Here is a 15658-nt window from a genome sequence, read left to right as displayed (position 1 = left end):
TTCATCTCATTCAATCATTATGATAGTCGTCCCACTAGGTGGCGCTCTAACCATTACTGACAAATGGGATAACAAACATTTCCGACCTTGAGTCTCATCACGCCTGCGAACTTTGGGAGAGATTGGACATTGTGTTTTTGAGTGACAGCAGGTTACTGCTTTTTGGCGAGGGATTGAAACTCCACGTGCAGCCATGGCCACCCCGTTTCCCTGAACGTAAAAAGCTTCGCAATTTAACATCACAAAGGTCTTTAGATTCCACACACAGGAGATCGGGTTAATCTGATGAAATCCCTTGGAGGAGTTCGTCAAAGTATGAGGCCTGAAAAGAGGCGAAAAAGTGGCTAAAATTACACATTCATTTTAAAATGGCTGACTTCCTGTTGGATTTGGGATATTGCTCCAAGAGACTTTTTTGTACATCTTGATATCCTCCATAAGCTTGCCAGGTTTCAAACTCATACATAAAACACAGAGCAGGGGCTGTTGTTTTGAAATTTTGTAGGGGGCGCTGTGGAGCCATTTTGCGCTGTTCAAGGAAAAGGAACATATAAAAAGAAATCCCTCATCACATTAGAGGTGTGCGCCAAATTTCAAGACTTTTTAAACTTTTCAAGCCCCTCAAAAGCCACTTCATCTTTCATGGTGAACTGCGTTGCCACCAGGGTGCGCCGTTCAGTTTATAGTCACAATTTTCTCACTGAAGCATCAAGAGGGACTGATGGTGATATTCACCGCTTTTGAGGTGGCCACGATGAACCTGTGAAAATCAGTACAACAAAATGAAAGACATGACATTTCCTGGTGCCACTAGGTGGCGCTCTACGTATTCCTGACAATGGGCATATCAATCTGTTCAGGGCGGGTCTGACATCATCCCTGTAAAATCTGGTACTGATCACATTGGATTTCATTGAGTTACACTAATTTGTTTCTTCATGGCGAGACCTCAATGTTCGCCATGCTGCTGGGGTCACACCCTTCAGCGAAAACTCACAGTTTTCTCTGTAACCCAAGACCAACTCCTTAAGGCTTTCCTGGAGAAATTTGAGGCTGCAGATGTCACCCATTACAATACTGTACCCCAAAGTGTAAAACATGACATTTCCTGTTCCCACTAGGTGGCGCTGTCCCTGATGTCAAATATGGCAGTTGAAATATGTTCAGGGGTGGAGCCTTATCATATGTGTCCACTTTGGTCAAGGTCGGACAATGTATGACAGAACGAGAGGCAATAAGATTTTCATGGCGAGTCATCGAAATTCGCCGTGGCGCCACGGCCTCACCGTATCCCGAAAACTCAAAAGCTCCGCAATTTAACATGGCCCAGGTGTGTAGTTGACACTGACCAAATATGAAGCTTGTACGATGAAATTCCAATGAGGAGTTCGCAAAAGTTCGAGGCATGGAAATGGCAAAATTAGAGCCAAAATGTGACCTTCAATCCAAAATGGCGGACTTCCTGTTGGGTTTGCGTCAATGGTCCCACAGACTTTTTTGTTCGTCTTGGCATGATACACATGTGTGCCAGATTTCAGACATGTACCTCAAACGATGTGTTCGTAGGGCTGCATTTAACAAGGCATAGGTGGCGCTCTAGAGCCATTTCCCAGTGCTCATATGTAAAACCAATAAAATACAAAATTTTTCACAAGACCTGGCATGTGTGCAAAATTTCAAGAGTTTTTGAGCATGTTAAAGCCCTCAAAAAGGCCCTTGTTTTGCCTGAATAATAATAATAATAATAATAATAATAATAATAATAATGAGAAACAGAGCAGATACAATAGGGCCTTCGCACTCGAAGTGCTCGGGCCCTAATTAAAGCTGCAAGCAGCGATATGAGGGCCCTCGCACCCCAGCACGTCGAGCCAAGCCCAACACCTAAAACCAGCGCTTCCGATCTGATGTCACATTGATGGAATTCATGCATTTAACCACCAGCTAAAATTTCATCTCATTCAACCATTATTATAGTCGTCCCACTAGGTGGCGCTCTAACCATTACTGACAAATGGCATAACAAACATTTCCGAGCTCGAGTCTCATCACGCCTGCGACCTTTGGGCGAGATTGGACATTGTGTTTTGAGCGACAGCAGGTTACTGCTTTTTGGCGAGTGATTGAAACTCCACGTGCCGCCATGACCACCCCGTTTCCCTGAACGTAAAAAGCTTCGCAATTTAACATCACAAAGGTCTTTAGATTCCACACACAGGAGATCGCGTAAATCTAATGAAATCCCTTGGAGGAGTTCGTCAAAGTATGAGGCCTGAAAAGAGGGGAAAATGTCGCCAAATTTACACATTAATTTTAAAATGGCTGACTTCCTGTTGGATTTGGGATATTGCTCCAAGAGACTTTTTTGTACATCTTGATATCTCCAATAAGCTTGCCAGGTTTCAAACTCATACATAAAACACAGAGCAGGGGCTGTTGTTTTGAAATTTTGTAGGGGGCGCTGTGGAGCCATTTTGCGCTCTTCAAGGAAAATGAACATATAAAAAGAAATCCCTCATCACATTAGAGCTGTGCGCCAAATTTCAAGACTTTTTAAACTTTTCAAGCCCCTCAAAAGCCACTTCATCTTTCATGGTGAACTGCGTTGCCACCAGGGTGCGCCGTTCAGTTTATAGTCACAATTTTCTCACTGAAGCATCAACAGGGACTGATGGTGATATTCACCGCTTTTGAGGTGGCCACGATGAACCTGTGAAAATCAGTACAACAAAATGAAAGACATGACATTTCCTGGTGCCACTAGGTGGCGCTCTACGTATTCCTGACAATGGGCATATCAATCTGTTCAGGGCGGGTCTGACATCATCCCTGTAAAATCTGGTACTGATCAGATTGGATTTCATTGAGTTACACTAATTTGTTTCTTCATGGCGAGACCTCAATGTTCGCCATGCTGCTGGGGTCACACCCTTCAGCGAAAACTCACAGTTTTCTCTGTAACCCAAGACCAACTCCTTAAGGCTTTCCTGGACAAATTTGAGGCTGCAGATGTCACCCATTACAATACTGTACCCCAAAGTGTAAAACATGACATTTCCTGTTCCCACTAGGTGGCGCTGTCCCTGATGTCAAATATGGCAGTTGAAATATGTTCAGGGGTGGAGCCTTATCATATGTGTCCACTTTGGTCAAGGTCGGACAATGTATGACAGAACGAGAGGCAATAAGATTTTCATGGCGAGTCATCGAAATTCGCCGTGGCGCCACGGCCTCACAGTAACCCGAAAACTCAAAAGCTCCGCAATTTAACATGGCCCAGGTGTGTAGTTGACACTGACCAAATATGAAGCTTGTACGATGAAATTCCAATGAGGAGTTCGCAAAAGTTCGAGGCATGGAAATGGCAAAATTAGAGCCAAAATGTCACCTTCACTTCCAAATGGCGGACTTCCTGTTGGGTTTAGGACATGGCCATAATAGACTTTTTTCTGCGTCTCCGAACGTTAGATATGTGTTCCGAGTTTTATACATGTAGGTCATACCCATCTCGGGGGCTCGCGTTTCTCATTTTTCTAGGTGGCGCTACTGAGCCAATTTTCCCTGGACATGTCTACGGACATTAAAATACGTAAATTTTCACCAGACCTGACGCGTGTGCAAAATTTCATGAGTTTTCAAGCATGTTTAGGCCCTCAAAAGGCCGATTCATTTGCCGAAATAATAATAATAATAATAATAATAATAATAATAATAATAATAATAATAAGAAACAGAGCAGATACAATAGGGCCTTCGCACTTTTGTGCTCGGGCCCTAATAATAATAATAATAATAATAAGAAACAGAGCAGATACAATAGGGCCTTCGCACTTTTGTGCTCGGGCCCTAATAATAAACGGAGCAGATACAATAGGGCCTTCGCACTGTCAGTGCTCGGGCCCTAATAATAATAATAAACAGAGCAGATACAATAGGGCCTTCGCACTCTCAGTGCTCGGGCCCTAATAATAAGAAACGGAGCAGATACAATAGGGCCTTCGCACTCTCAGTGCTCGGGCCCTAATAATAAACGGAGCAGATACAATAGGGCCTTCGCACTCTCAGTGCTCGGGCCCTAATAATATAATAATAATAATAATAAACAGAGCAGATACAATAGGGCCTTCGCACTCTCAGTGCTCGGGCCCTAAAGATATAGATTGAAATGTCTTGATGCAGTCTCAATCATCCAGGTAAGTAAATCTCCAAAAGTTGATTCTGTTAGATTGAAATCCAAGGGTTTTTTGTTCCTACGCTACTTAAAGGAGCTGACATGAACATATGCATTCTTGACACTGCAGCACTTGAAGGAATCTGGCAGATGCTTACAGAAAAAGGGCACATCATACACCAAATGAGGTAACTTCCAAATATTCTGGGTGATGAATTTGATTCAGTTTTCAAATCAGTACACCTCTTATAGGATGCACTTAATCTTACAGATTAAATACATCCAGTATACTCTTAAGGGCTCTTCTTACAGTTTCATGGTTTCTTAAAATTAAATTACAGAAAGTTTGCATGTGCCATACCTTGGACCATTCTGAAGCTTCCCACGCTGTGAGGCAAAGGCGGCCCTCGCAGCCCTGTACAACAGGAGGTTTTCCTCCTTGGCAGTACAGGTCCCTGGTGTGGATGACTGAACCGTTCTGTAGGTGGTAAAGACACAACACCTCCCTCTGCTGATGACCTTTACCGCAAATGACAGAACAAGGCCCCCACTCACCTGTCATCCACCTGTGAAAAATATCAGTTGTTTATATTTTTGAGTTCATTCATACCAATGAATTGTAGAACAAACAAGGATGTAACTTCTGTGATGTTATCCACTGGTTAGAGCAGTGTTTCCCAACCTTTTGGAGCCACAGCACATATTTCACATTATAAAAGTCACAGGGGACAGCATCAAACAAAGATGTCACAAAAAGCATATTAATCATTTTTCCCCGTGCACCAGGTATAGCGGATTTGGCTCGGTTTGTCCCCAGTAGACCTTTTTTGCTTTCTTCTGACCACTGCTCATGCTAGAGGCTTCATCTGGGTCGGAATTTTTCTCCAGGACCCAGGTCAAACTGACTACTTTTTCTTTTCAAATATTTATCTACTGCTATTACGCACAACGTCGTCTTACGGCATGACTTTGTCTTCTTCTATTTCACTGTCAGTTGGCAACCCATTTAATTAGAGCAGGTAGTTGTACTGCCCTCTAGTGGAAGAGAATGTATTCGTTCTGCCCATTATGCCAATCGCTTACAGTACTAATCAGGTGGAACCAGATGATCTTCCATGGCACATCTGATCATGTTTCACGGCACACCTATGTGCTCTAATACTGGGTTATAGAATACCCATTGTGAAACCTTGAACTGATCATTTCTGTCATCACTCAGGTGAAGTTATTATCCTAAATTATAAAACTACCAGCAGCATCTAGTGCTCTGAAAATGCAATTACAATGACACCTTGGTGGAGAAAAAAAAGTAGATTGTGTTATCTCACCAGGATTGGGGCTATTGGGCCCCACTGTGACAAGCCGAGAGGATGGGCTTATCAATAAGGGTCAGACTCAGGCTAGGGACTCCATTGTCCCCAGATGGGTCACTTTCCTACTGTGGGATTTCCATGCGTATGTGGGAAATAGCCCCATATATAGTGAGGGCACACTGTGAAAGTCTGGAAGAGACCCTGGTCTGTGAGAATTCTCACTTCTAGCAAAGCTTCAACAGCATGCAAGTCAGGAGACTGGGGACATTGAGTCTGAGTGGACCATGATCCATACCTGGACTGTTGAAGCAGCTCTATAGAGCTATAGTGGTTAGTGATGGTGATGGAATCGAGAACCGAATTGCCAGCCTATCTATCCTGCTTATCGGTTCTGGCACTCTCGCTACGATAAGCTGATTTCAGTTTGTGTGTCAGAGGAGTACAATAACTCCGCGGTTTCCAGCATGGATATGGACATTACTTTTATTTTTATTGCACAAACAACACAAAACAAGCGCGGTAAAGTGGAGACTGCGTCAGGACAGGAACAACTGCATTTTACTGTTAACAAAATTTCGGCTCTTTGTGAGCACCTGCACAGACAGCATGCTAATACTAACATAGCCAAAAACCCAGAGTGATGTTAAAGCTGAGTAAATGCTGACCCCAGCCCACTACTGTGATAAAGTGAGCCATCCTTTGCGGTGATTGTTTGTGATATTTCTAAAGTCGAATCACCATGGTGATCGCTGTGAAGTCTCTTTGTGCTGGTTTTCATCTTTGAAAACAAACAGGACACAAAAAGAGATTACTTTAACAAATTATTGTGCTGCATAGTGCAATGAATGCTCCTAAAACCCCCAAATCATTGACCTATTGATAACCAACTTTGTATAGCACTTTGGTCATCCTGTGCTGGTTTTTAAATGTGCTTATAAATAAATTGCTTGATTGACTGAACGAACTACAGTCTGAATATGGCCTAAAAATGGTTGAGAAAATGAATCATGACCTGAGATTTCATGTGTTTACTGAGTTTTGTAGGAAAGTATACATATTTTGTTATTTGTACCTTCTGTTATGTTATTATTATTACAACTACATCATCACTGTTGTAACAAAAGAATTTCTAAAAATGGGCTAAATAAAGTATATGTATTATGTAATACTGTATCTATTCCAATGGCTATTTGTGTGTGTGTGTGTGTGTGTGTGTGTGTGTGTGTGTGTGTGTGTGTCTCACCGGTACTGGCAGGGGTGAGTGTTGCAGAGACGTACTTGCGGTTGCGGTCGGTTTTCAGGTTGACAGTAACTATCGTTGACAACCTCCATAGTTTTGTTAACTATCCTCATACATGAAACCACTGTCCTCCTTTGTCCTGTACAAAACACACACAGACATACAAACAAACACACATATGTGTAAGTGCTATACCTTATCCCACCCGTTATAAAATACCAGAAAAGAGCAGGGAATAAGAATTTTTTTATCCCATTTCTGCTGAGGTACTCATAAAAATCAGACTGGCTGAGAGAATTGAGTGTGGGATTTAAGGGGGAAAATGCACCTTTTTAATAACACCATATTAACTACTTTATATTATAATCATGCGTGTCTGAGTTTGAACTAGTTGGACTTAGTGCTTTTCTAGTCTATTGGAGCACTCAGTGCTTTATGCAAGATGCCACATTCACCCATTCACATACAGTGATACTAGAATTTTACTCTACATATAAGTGCTTTCTATCAAACATTCACACGCATTCAGACTCTGATGAATGCATCTGGAGCAACTGAGGGTTCAGAACCTTCAATGCTTGGCATGCAGAAAGATGGCATGCCTCTAAGAGAAACGTCACTCATCCAAGTGACTTTTTCAGGGTCAGCTGACTGCAGGTTTCCCCACGCTTATAAACAGTACTTTTTCACAGTGACTGAAACTAGCAGGACTGGCAAACAATGGGCTGTAAATGTGTTTATCTAAGCTGGGCATTTTTCAAAGCTGAGGAGGCGCCTAAAGAAGCTCCAGGCAATGCAGGAGAGAAGAAAGACAACTGCCATCAAAGTGAAAACCCTTAGTGATCCTGTATGTGTCAGGAGTATTGGAACAGTTGAGTTCATTTTGTTTAAACACAGAGTCTCTGTGGCTTTCAAACCCCAAAACATGCTGCGCCAAAAATTGGTCCACCACAAGGATCAGGTCCCCCGACATAAATAGAGTAATATAGTGTACACTGTTAAGTGCCAGGAGGATTGCCAGGACTTATACATCGGGGAAACCAAACAACCTTTGGCGAAGCGAATAGCACAACACAGAAGAGCCACCTCATCAGGCCAGGACTCCGCAGTCTGTTTACACCTACAGGCCAGTGGACACTCTTTCAATGATGAGGATGTACACATCCTGGACACGGAGGAACGCTGGTTTAAGGGGGGAGTCAAAGGGGCCATTTATGGGTGGATGGATTTGTGTCGCTGTGTGGGAATGTAGTGTACGTGTTTATATATATATATTTTTTTTTTGTCCATCCCATTTGGTTCTTTAGCCATCAGAATTGTTGTCTGAAGACCAACAAGGATACCAAATGGATTTATTTTGCCAAATGGATCATCATGGCATTGCCGTATTGGTCCATTTGATCAAACTTTGTTGTTATTATTTATTTTATTTTCAGTTGTTACAGATGGGACAGACATGACTGGGGGATAGGAAAGGGAGAAAGAAAGAGAGGAAGGAAAAGAAAAACAGAAGGGAAAAGGGACAGTGAGAAAGGGCACTTACAAAGACAAAGAGAAAAAAAAAAATCTCCTGGATCACCTGTTGAGAGAAAAAGAAGAGAAGACAAGCAAAAAAAACCAAACAAAAACAAAGCAACATACTAAACACAATACCATTACGTTAATCTAGCTAAGTGTGAACAGCAGTAAATACTAAATATTGAAAGTTGTTGTGCAGCACGCAGGACAGACAGCGCACAATGTGCTTTGAAGTAGCAGCTAAGAAAGGTGTAGTTTATGTCTACGAACAGTAAACACCCGTGTGCACACCTGTGTGGATCAATGCGCTTGTATACAAAAGGTTTCCCCATGTAACGGTCTGCTAGAGGGTGTGGAGGCTCATAGCCCCGTCCCCCAGGGCATGAAGCAGGCATGGAGGAGATCCAGGCTCCAGACATCCAGAGGCCCCAGAGTGCGAGAGCCCAAGGAGTACCACCGGAGGGGCATCCGTGCCACCCTCCTGGGAAGGGCTGAGGAGATCCCCAGACGAGGGGTCACCCAGTAGCCACGGAGCAGAAGCCAGAGGGGGCTGCACTGGCGTGCCCGCCGGCTCTGCCGGCAGCCAGCTGTGCCAGAGTGAACCGAGTTGCAGGCCCCGAGGCCGGAGGCCTGAGGGCCCCCTTTGCCCCGGAAGAGGCCTGACCGAGCGACAGACACCAGGCCCCGCCAAGTAGCCACCGGGAGTGAGCTGGTGCATACCTGAGCGCCCAGCCCCGGACACCAAGAACCACCAATGCACCAACCCCTGAGGGCATCAGTTACCAGCAGGGAGTGTGGTGAGGGGAGATAGGCCTCCACACTTGGAGGGCCTGGGAGTACCCAGGGAGGTGGAGTCTAAGACCCGACCTGACATATAGACACAGACAAACAGGCACACACAGACATAAACATGCTTTCCCACCCTCATGCACACATATACAAACACTCAGCACTCACCCAACGTAGGGATAGACATACATAGACATGTACACACAATCATACTCCCCAAACATACTCTATGCCCCGGGTCCAGGTACCCTCGCCCCCAGAGGGGGAAACGGCACCCAGACCCAAGAGATGTGACCCTTTCCCCCGGGGTGGAGGCAAGCAGACCGCCCCAGGCTCCGCAGCAGCAGGGAGGCCAATCGGACAGCCAACACCTCCTCCCAGCCCCCCGCCCTGATGGCTAGTAGAGAACGGGGGTGTGTGAAGACCCCATACCTCCCTCCTCCCGCTCATGTGTAGTGTTGCTGCGTGTTGTTCTAAAGTGCATTTAAAACAAGGGAGGGCATGGTGCTGCTGCCAGAGAGCAGCAGGTGTTAGCACGGCCCCTCCCGAGAACCCTCAATGTCTACATGGATTTAAAATTGAGAGGTGGGCACCGGCGCCAGAGGTAGGGTTGAATACACAGACCGTCCTCTGGACGCCGTTAACGTGGTCACCCTCAAGGCCCTATATACATATGTGTGTGTGTGTTATGAGAGTGTGAATAATGTGGATGTCTAAGTTGTGAAATAAAATTGAGGCACAGGTGGCCAGAAGGGGACAGAGGGGGGGGGGAATGCCTCCTCTGCACCCTGGTGACACACCCGCACCCCAAGGCCCTACCTGTGTGGGTGGGTGTGGTGGAGCGGGAAGAGGGAGGCAGCCGGGGATGGGGAGGAAAAGAAGGGAGGGGCAAGATGCCCCTCCTTAGGGCCAGCTCCCCCGCTGACCCCAGTAGGCACCCCGTCCTCTAGTACCCACCAAGGCAAGGGTGCCCAGGCCCAACCAGACCGGGGCCTATGGCAGCAGCACCGCTAAGCCCCACAGGACCTGGGGAAGCCCACCCCACCCCACCCCACCGCAGAGGAAACTATACCCACCCCAACATTCAATCATCTCCAGACTACACAAGACAACAGACACCCAGGTTAGGTTTATTCTCCACCTCTCCTGTGTCTCTCCCCCACCTGCAGAGTGGACTTCTGCAAGGATGGAACAACCTCCCTGCCAGTTGAAGAGCCCCCCAGTTAGGCCGATGCACCAGAGGCCCCCTGCGCCAGGGCTGAGCCCCCGTGCACCCACCCGCCCACAACCTCGGCGACACACCGACGAGGACCGAAGCCCCCAAGGCCCAGCCAGAGCCCATCACGGAGACGAAGCACCCCGAACCCCAAGCCCCCCGCCTGCCCCGGATCCACTCAGGGGCAGCCAGGCCACCAGGCCAGTAACCTACGTCCGCCAGTACAGACCATCCCCCAGCCCCCGCTGCACGCAGCCACGAGGAGAACACCCTCTAAGAGCGACCAGAGCCACTAACCAGGTTATGACCACAACCCCCCGGGTTGAGCCCTCCAGGGATAACGTCTCTAGGGGTTCTCCTGGCGCCCTAAGCCCATCCCAACCTCCACATCAACCACAATAGCGAAGGCAGGACCAAACCATGACCCCCCATCCCCACTAGGTGATGAAGCCGATCAAAGGAGCCCAAAGGGATTGATCAAATGTGGTGGCAGAGGCTGTATCAAGACTAATGTGATCTATTAGATGGTTTTTATATTGATTAGAATTAAGATTATTTTTATTTTTCCAGTTAAGGAGGACCGTTTTCTTGGCAATGCATAGGGCTGTAAAAACAATGTGGGCTGTGTTTATTTCTGCAGTGACCTCATCCAAGTTGCTCAGCAAGCACACTAAAGGGGAGGCTGGAATGTTACATTTCAGACACTTTGATAAGTCTTCACATATCTCACGCCAAAACTTCTGCACTGGTGGACAGAACCAAAGGGCGTGGATGTAATTGTCTGGTGTATTGCCTTGACAGTGTGAGCAGTTGTTGGAAGATGTAAAGCCCATCTTGAACATCCGATGACCAGTATAGTGCACTCTATGTAGTATTTTGTATGGTATTAATTGCAGACTGGGATTTTTAATCAATTTAAAGGTTTTTAAGCATACCTGAGACCAGAAGTTTTGGTCTAAGCTTACTGATAAATCTGCTTCCCACTTTCCAATAGGAAGGGATATTGATTCATCTATTTTAGAAAGTGTTCTGTATATTTTAGATAATAATTTGGGGGATTTAAGAGTACGTGTTTATATTAAATGGTAGGTATGATTAATTGTGAGACAATGTGATTCTTATCAACAAGTAAAATTACCTTCTCTATGGAGTAATTAAGTAACATATTGCATTGCTTTTAAGAAAAGTGTTCTGTGTAATATTTGTATTACATTAATTTTTGAGCAGTGACCCTAACACAGATCACAACAACATGGGGAAATACCTCCAACATGCACAAACCTTTGACAAATAAGCCAGTAAGAACCAAATGAGAATCAATAAGAAATCAAATCGATAAGTGATTTCAATAATCGTTATTGCTAAATTCTTATCAATTTCCATCCCTACCTGCTCATCTGTTTCCTATTTCCCAATAATCATCACACAATATTTCTACCATTGGCTACAAGTTCCACTTATTTCTCTTTTGGTCTGCTTCTCATTAATGACCTGCCTTTTTTTAGAGTCACTCCTCTGGTTATTTTTGTCTGTATGGGCTGCATCCCCGTTGACAAAACTCAAGCCAGTTTTTTATCCTTCAGTAAAATCCTTTCAATGTGTCCTGCCTATTTTGGGTCTATCAAGTCTACGGTCCACACATATGTTGTCATGGTTGTGAAGGTTTACGCACTGTCTTGATTTGATGGACTGTCTAGTTTTGTTTTATTTTGAATTAATTCGTTAATTTATTTGTTAATTGAATCGTGTTTTTCTTTTCCTTAGTTCCTGGTTATAGTTTTGTTTATATAGTTCTTTGTGCATTTTCCTGATTAGTTATATTCTCGGTTCCTGATTGTTTGGAGTTTAGCTTCATCCTTTTGTGTCAGTTCCCCTGTATTACTTCATTTTTGTTTGTTTCACAAAGCAAACCAAATAAAGTAGAGAGCTTACCTCCTCCACAATGGACATTGCAATCTTGCCAGCTACTATGTGTCCAGATGTAGAGATACTCTGGTTCCCTTTGTTCCTCAGTGGTCCTGTTCTGACTTGTGTTTAAAGACACTGTGTACTCATAGTGGATTCCATAGCTCTGGTCATGAAATAGCAGTACCTGTTAATATGACATAGAAGGGTTGAAAGACAAGGGAAGTTGTACCCATAGCTTACCAAATTTCTCTACATTTATTTGCTTTTCTAGCTATAAAATATTGTTGATAAACCCAGTCAAGTGTATAGCTGTTCTTTAAACTTTTTCTTTTCTGTTCTTTAAACTTTAATAATAAAGCGCGTCAGAGATTTATAGCTGCACCAGAAGGAAGGTGGCTATTTAAAAAGGTAAAACTCAAATGCCTAATCCATTTCAATAGAGACATAACTTGTATCTTTAAAAAGACTGACAAAATCTGAGGGATGCAGATAGACTGGCTGATGGACTGAGATAGGACCACCATAATCAACGGAAGACTGCTGTTTCTGTTTGAATTGTTTAAATACAGTAACAACATGGCTGTGTTCTGGGTACTTCCTGCCCTTCTACAAAGTGGCTAAAATGGTATTTAAAATTGTTTATTTGCCAAGTTGTCTGTTAGGGTTATAAAACTGGTCCAACCCTGGAGTTGGGTGCCTTTTTAATGCTTGAATGAATCACAGGTGAGCATTAAGTGGCTTAATAAACAAGCCGCCCCCCCAAAAAAAATTCCTCTGAAAATGGGCAGGTACAAAAACAGAACTGAAAATGAGCAACAAAAAAACCCCCAATCTGCTACTTAAGTTTAGTGTACCTGACATCTACCTTTCTCTCTCTATGTATGTACATACGTACCTTCAAAAGTTTTACAACACCACAGTTTTTTTTATTGAAATTATGCAGTATAATATCTCATCTTTGTCTTATTCTGACATCTTAGCAATGGCTTTCTTGCTGCAACTCGTCCCTTCCAACTTACAGCTTGAAGTCTTTTCTTCACAGTTAAAACTGAGACTTACTACGACCACTATTAAGTTGCTTAAAGCTGTGCTTGAAGCTGTTGCCCTGTGAGCCGCCTATCAGACAGAAACTTGTCCTCTGATTCAGTGGTAGATACATACTGAAGACATCAAATATGTGAATCAAGATATATGAAATTATGAAGCAAAGAATAAATTGATAAATAACTCTGAATATGTCTTATATTTTAGATTCCTGAAAGTAGCTACCCTTTGCTTTGTTGACAGCGCTGCAAACCCTTGGCCTTCTCTCAGTAAGCATCATGATGTTGTCACCTGAATTGGTTTTCCCATCACAGGTGTGCCTTGTCAGGGTTCATTTGTGGAAGTTCTTACCTTCTTAATGCAGTTGGGAACATCAGTTGTATTGTGCAGAAGTCAGGTTGGTACACAGCTGACAGCCCTATTTGACAACTGTTAGAATTCATATTATGGCAAGAACCAATCCGTTAAATAAAGAGAAACGACAGTCCATCATTACTTTAAGAATTGAAGGTCAGTCAATCTGGAAAATTGGTAAAACTTTGAGGTTTTTTGTGTCCCCAAGTGCAGTCGCAAAAACAATCAAGCCCTACAATAAAACTGGTTCACATGAGCACCGCCCCAGGAAATGAAGACCAAGAGTCCCCTCTGCTGCTGAGGATAAATTCATTTGAGTTACCAGCCTCAGAAATCACAACAGCACCTCAGATTAGAGCCCAGATAAATGCCACACAGTAGCAGACACATCTCTACATCAACTGTTCAGAGGAGACTGTGTGAATCAGGCCTTTAAGAAACGCCGACTAAGGAAAAGCAACAAGCAGAAGAAATTTCTTTGGGCCAAGAAACACAAGGAATGGACATTAGACCAGTGGAAATCTGTGCTTTGGTCTGATGAGTCCAAATCTGAGATCCCACCCCGTCTTTGTGCGATGCAGAAAAGGTGAACAGATGGTCTCTACATGCATGGTTCCCACCGCGAAGAATGGAGGAGGAGGTGTGATGGAGTGGGGGTGCTTTGCTGGTTGGGAATTTATTCAAAACTGAAGGTACACTGAACCAGCATGGCTACCACAGTATCCTGCAGCGACATGCCATCATTGGTTCCAGTTTGCTTTTAATTGGACCATCATTTATTTTTCAACAGGACAATGACCCCAAAGACACCTCCAGGCTGTGTGAGGGCTATCTGACCAAGAAGCAGAGTGATGAAGTGTTGCACCAGATGGCCTGGCCTCCACAGTCACCTGAGCTAAACCCATTCGAGATGGTTTGGGATGAGATGGACCGCAGAGTGAAGGCAAAAGGACCAACAAGTGCTCAGCATCTCTGGGAACTCCTTCAAAGCTGTTGGAAAACCATTTCAGGTGACGACCTCATGAAGCTCATTAAGAGAATGCCAGGAGTGTGCAAAGCAGTAATCAAAGCAAAGGGTGGCTATTTTAAAGAATATAAAATATAAAATATGTTTTGAGTTATTGAGTTACATTTTTATTTATTACATAATTCTTCTATATGTATTCATTGACAGTTTTGATGCCTTCAGTGAGAATCTAAAATAAAGAAAAAACATTAAATCAGTAGATAAGTCTACTTTTTCAACTACCAGTCAACTTTTTACTGGTTGTGTATCTGTGTGGGTGTGTGTTTGTTTCCATGAGTCGCAATACAAATCAATTTACCATTAGATATAAAGGAGTCTTAGTGGGTCCCTTGGCAGACATCTTCTCCCATATTCCTCTTCTAACATAGCGCACTGTGGTTCCAGCTAGCTCAAATTCTCCTGGAAGTTCAATTTTCCAGTCATTGTTGATGGACCTCTTACTTGAGTCTTTGAGAGCTATAAGTAAGATACAAGAAGTTATAATATAATATATATACATACGTATATATATATATATATATATATATATATATATATATGTATATATACGTATGTATATATACATATAGATATAGATATATATACACATACATACATACATATATATATACATACATATGTCGATATATATATATATATATATATATATATATATATATATACACACACACACACACACACACACATATATATACTCATATTATTTACTGGGATTCACTATTGTGATGAGTGGAAAATGGAAAATAAAGAAGAGTTTTCTTTTTCCTCTTTTTCATAGTTGCCCCACCACTTTGTCACAAATCAAAGAGCCCTTGAAGCGTATTGTGAGTTTTCTGAAGGCCAGACAGCTGACTACATCACCACCCTCTTGGACTATCAGAGTGGACTTGGCTTCCATGATCTAAACATCATCTTTGGTCAGATTCAGTGTCATTGTAAATATTGTATTGCCTGTATAACAAAATCCAACTGGCATCAAAGTGATGTGCTGATGCTTTTTGTGGACACTGTGGAAATTGGTCTGCTACCCAATCTTCTGTCTGATTAGCTTCTGAAAAAAGGATCCCGTAGTCTTGCT

At 43.4% G+C, this 15658-nt stretch overlaps 2 protein-coding genes across 3 annotated transcripts in view; one reads left to right on the top strand and one right to left on the bottom strand.

Moving 5' to 3' along the window:
- The window catches only part of adamts17 (ADAM metallopeptidase with thrombospondin type 1 motif, 17), a 150649-nt gene that overhangs the window by 14153 nt on the left and 120838 nt on the right, over positions 1-15658 (bottom strand). The window contains exons 17-20 of one of the 2 annotated variants that reach the window (XM_019355478.2): positions 14879-15036; positions 12180-12339; positions 6728-6863; positions 4533-4737 (exon numbers count right to left, since the gene is read on the bottom strand). In XM_019355478.2, coding sequence (XP_019211023.1) covers positions 4533-4737; positions 6728-6863; positions 12180-12339; positions 14879-15036 — 659 coding nt within the window. The remainder of the gene's footprint in view (positions 1-4532; positions 4738-6727; positions 6864-12179; positions 12340-14878; positions 15037-15658) is intronic. The other variant, XM_025910618.1, reaches the window with a different exon arrangement.
- The window catches only part of mthfs (5,10-methenyltetrahydrofolate synthetase (5-formyltetrahydrofolate cyclo-ligase)), a 104319-nt gene that overhangs the window by 58192 nt on the left and 30469 nt on the right, over positions 1-15658 (top strand). The gene's annotated exons all lie outside the window — the stretch shown is intronic.

This window comes from Oreochromis niloticus, linkage group LG1, assembly GCF_001858045.2.
Source record: "Oreochromis niloticus isolate F11D_XX linkage group LG1, O_niloticus_UMD_NMBU, whole genome shotgun sequence".
Lineage (NCBI taxonomy): Eukaryota > Metazoa > Chordata > Actinopteri > Cichliformes > Cichlidae > Oreochromis > Oreochromis niloticus.
Note: the sequence above shows the minus strand (reverse complement) of the source record. Positions and strands in the feature narration are given on the sequence as shown.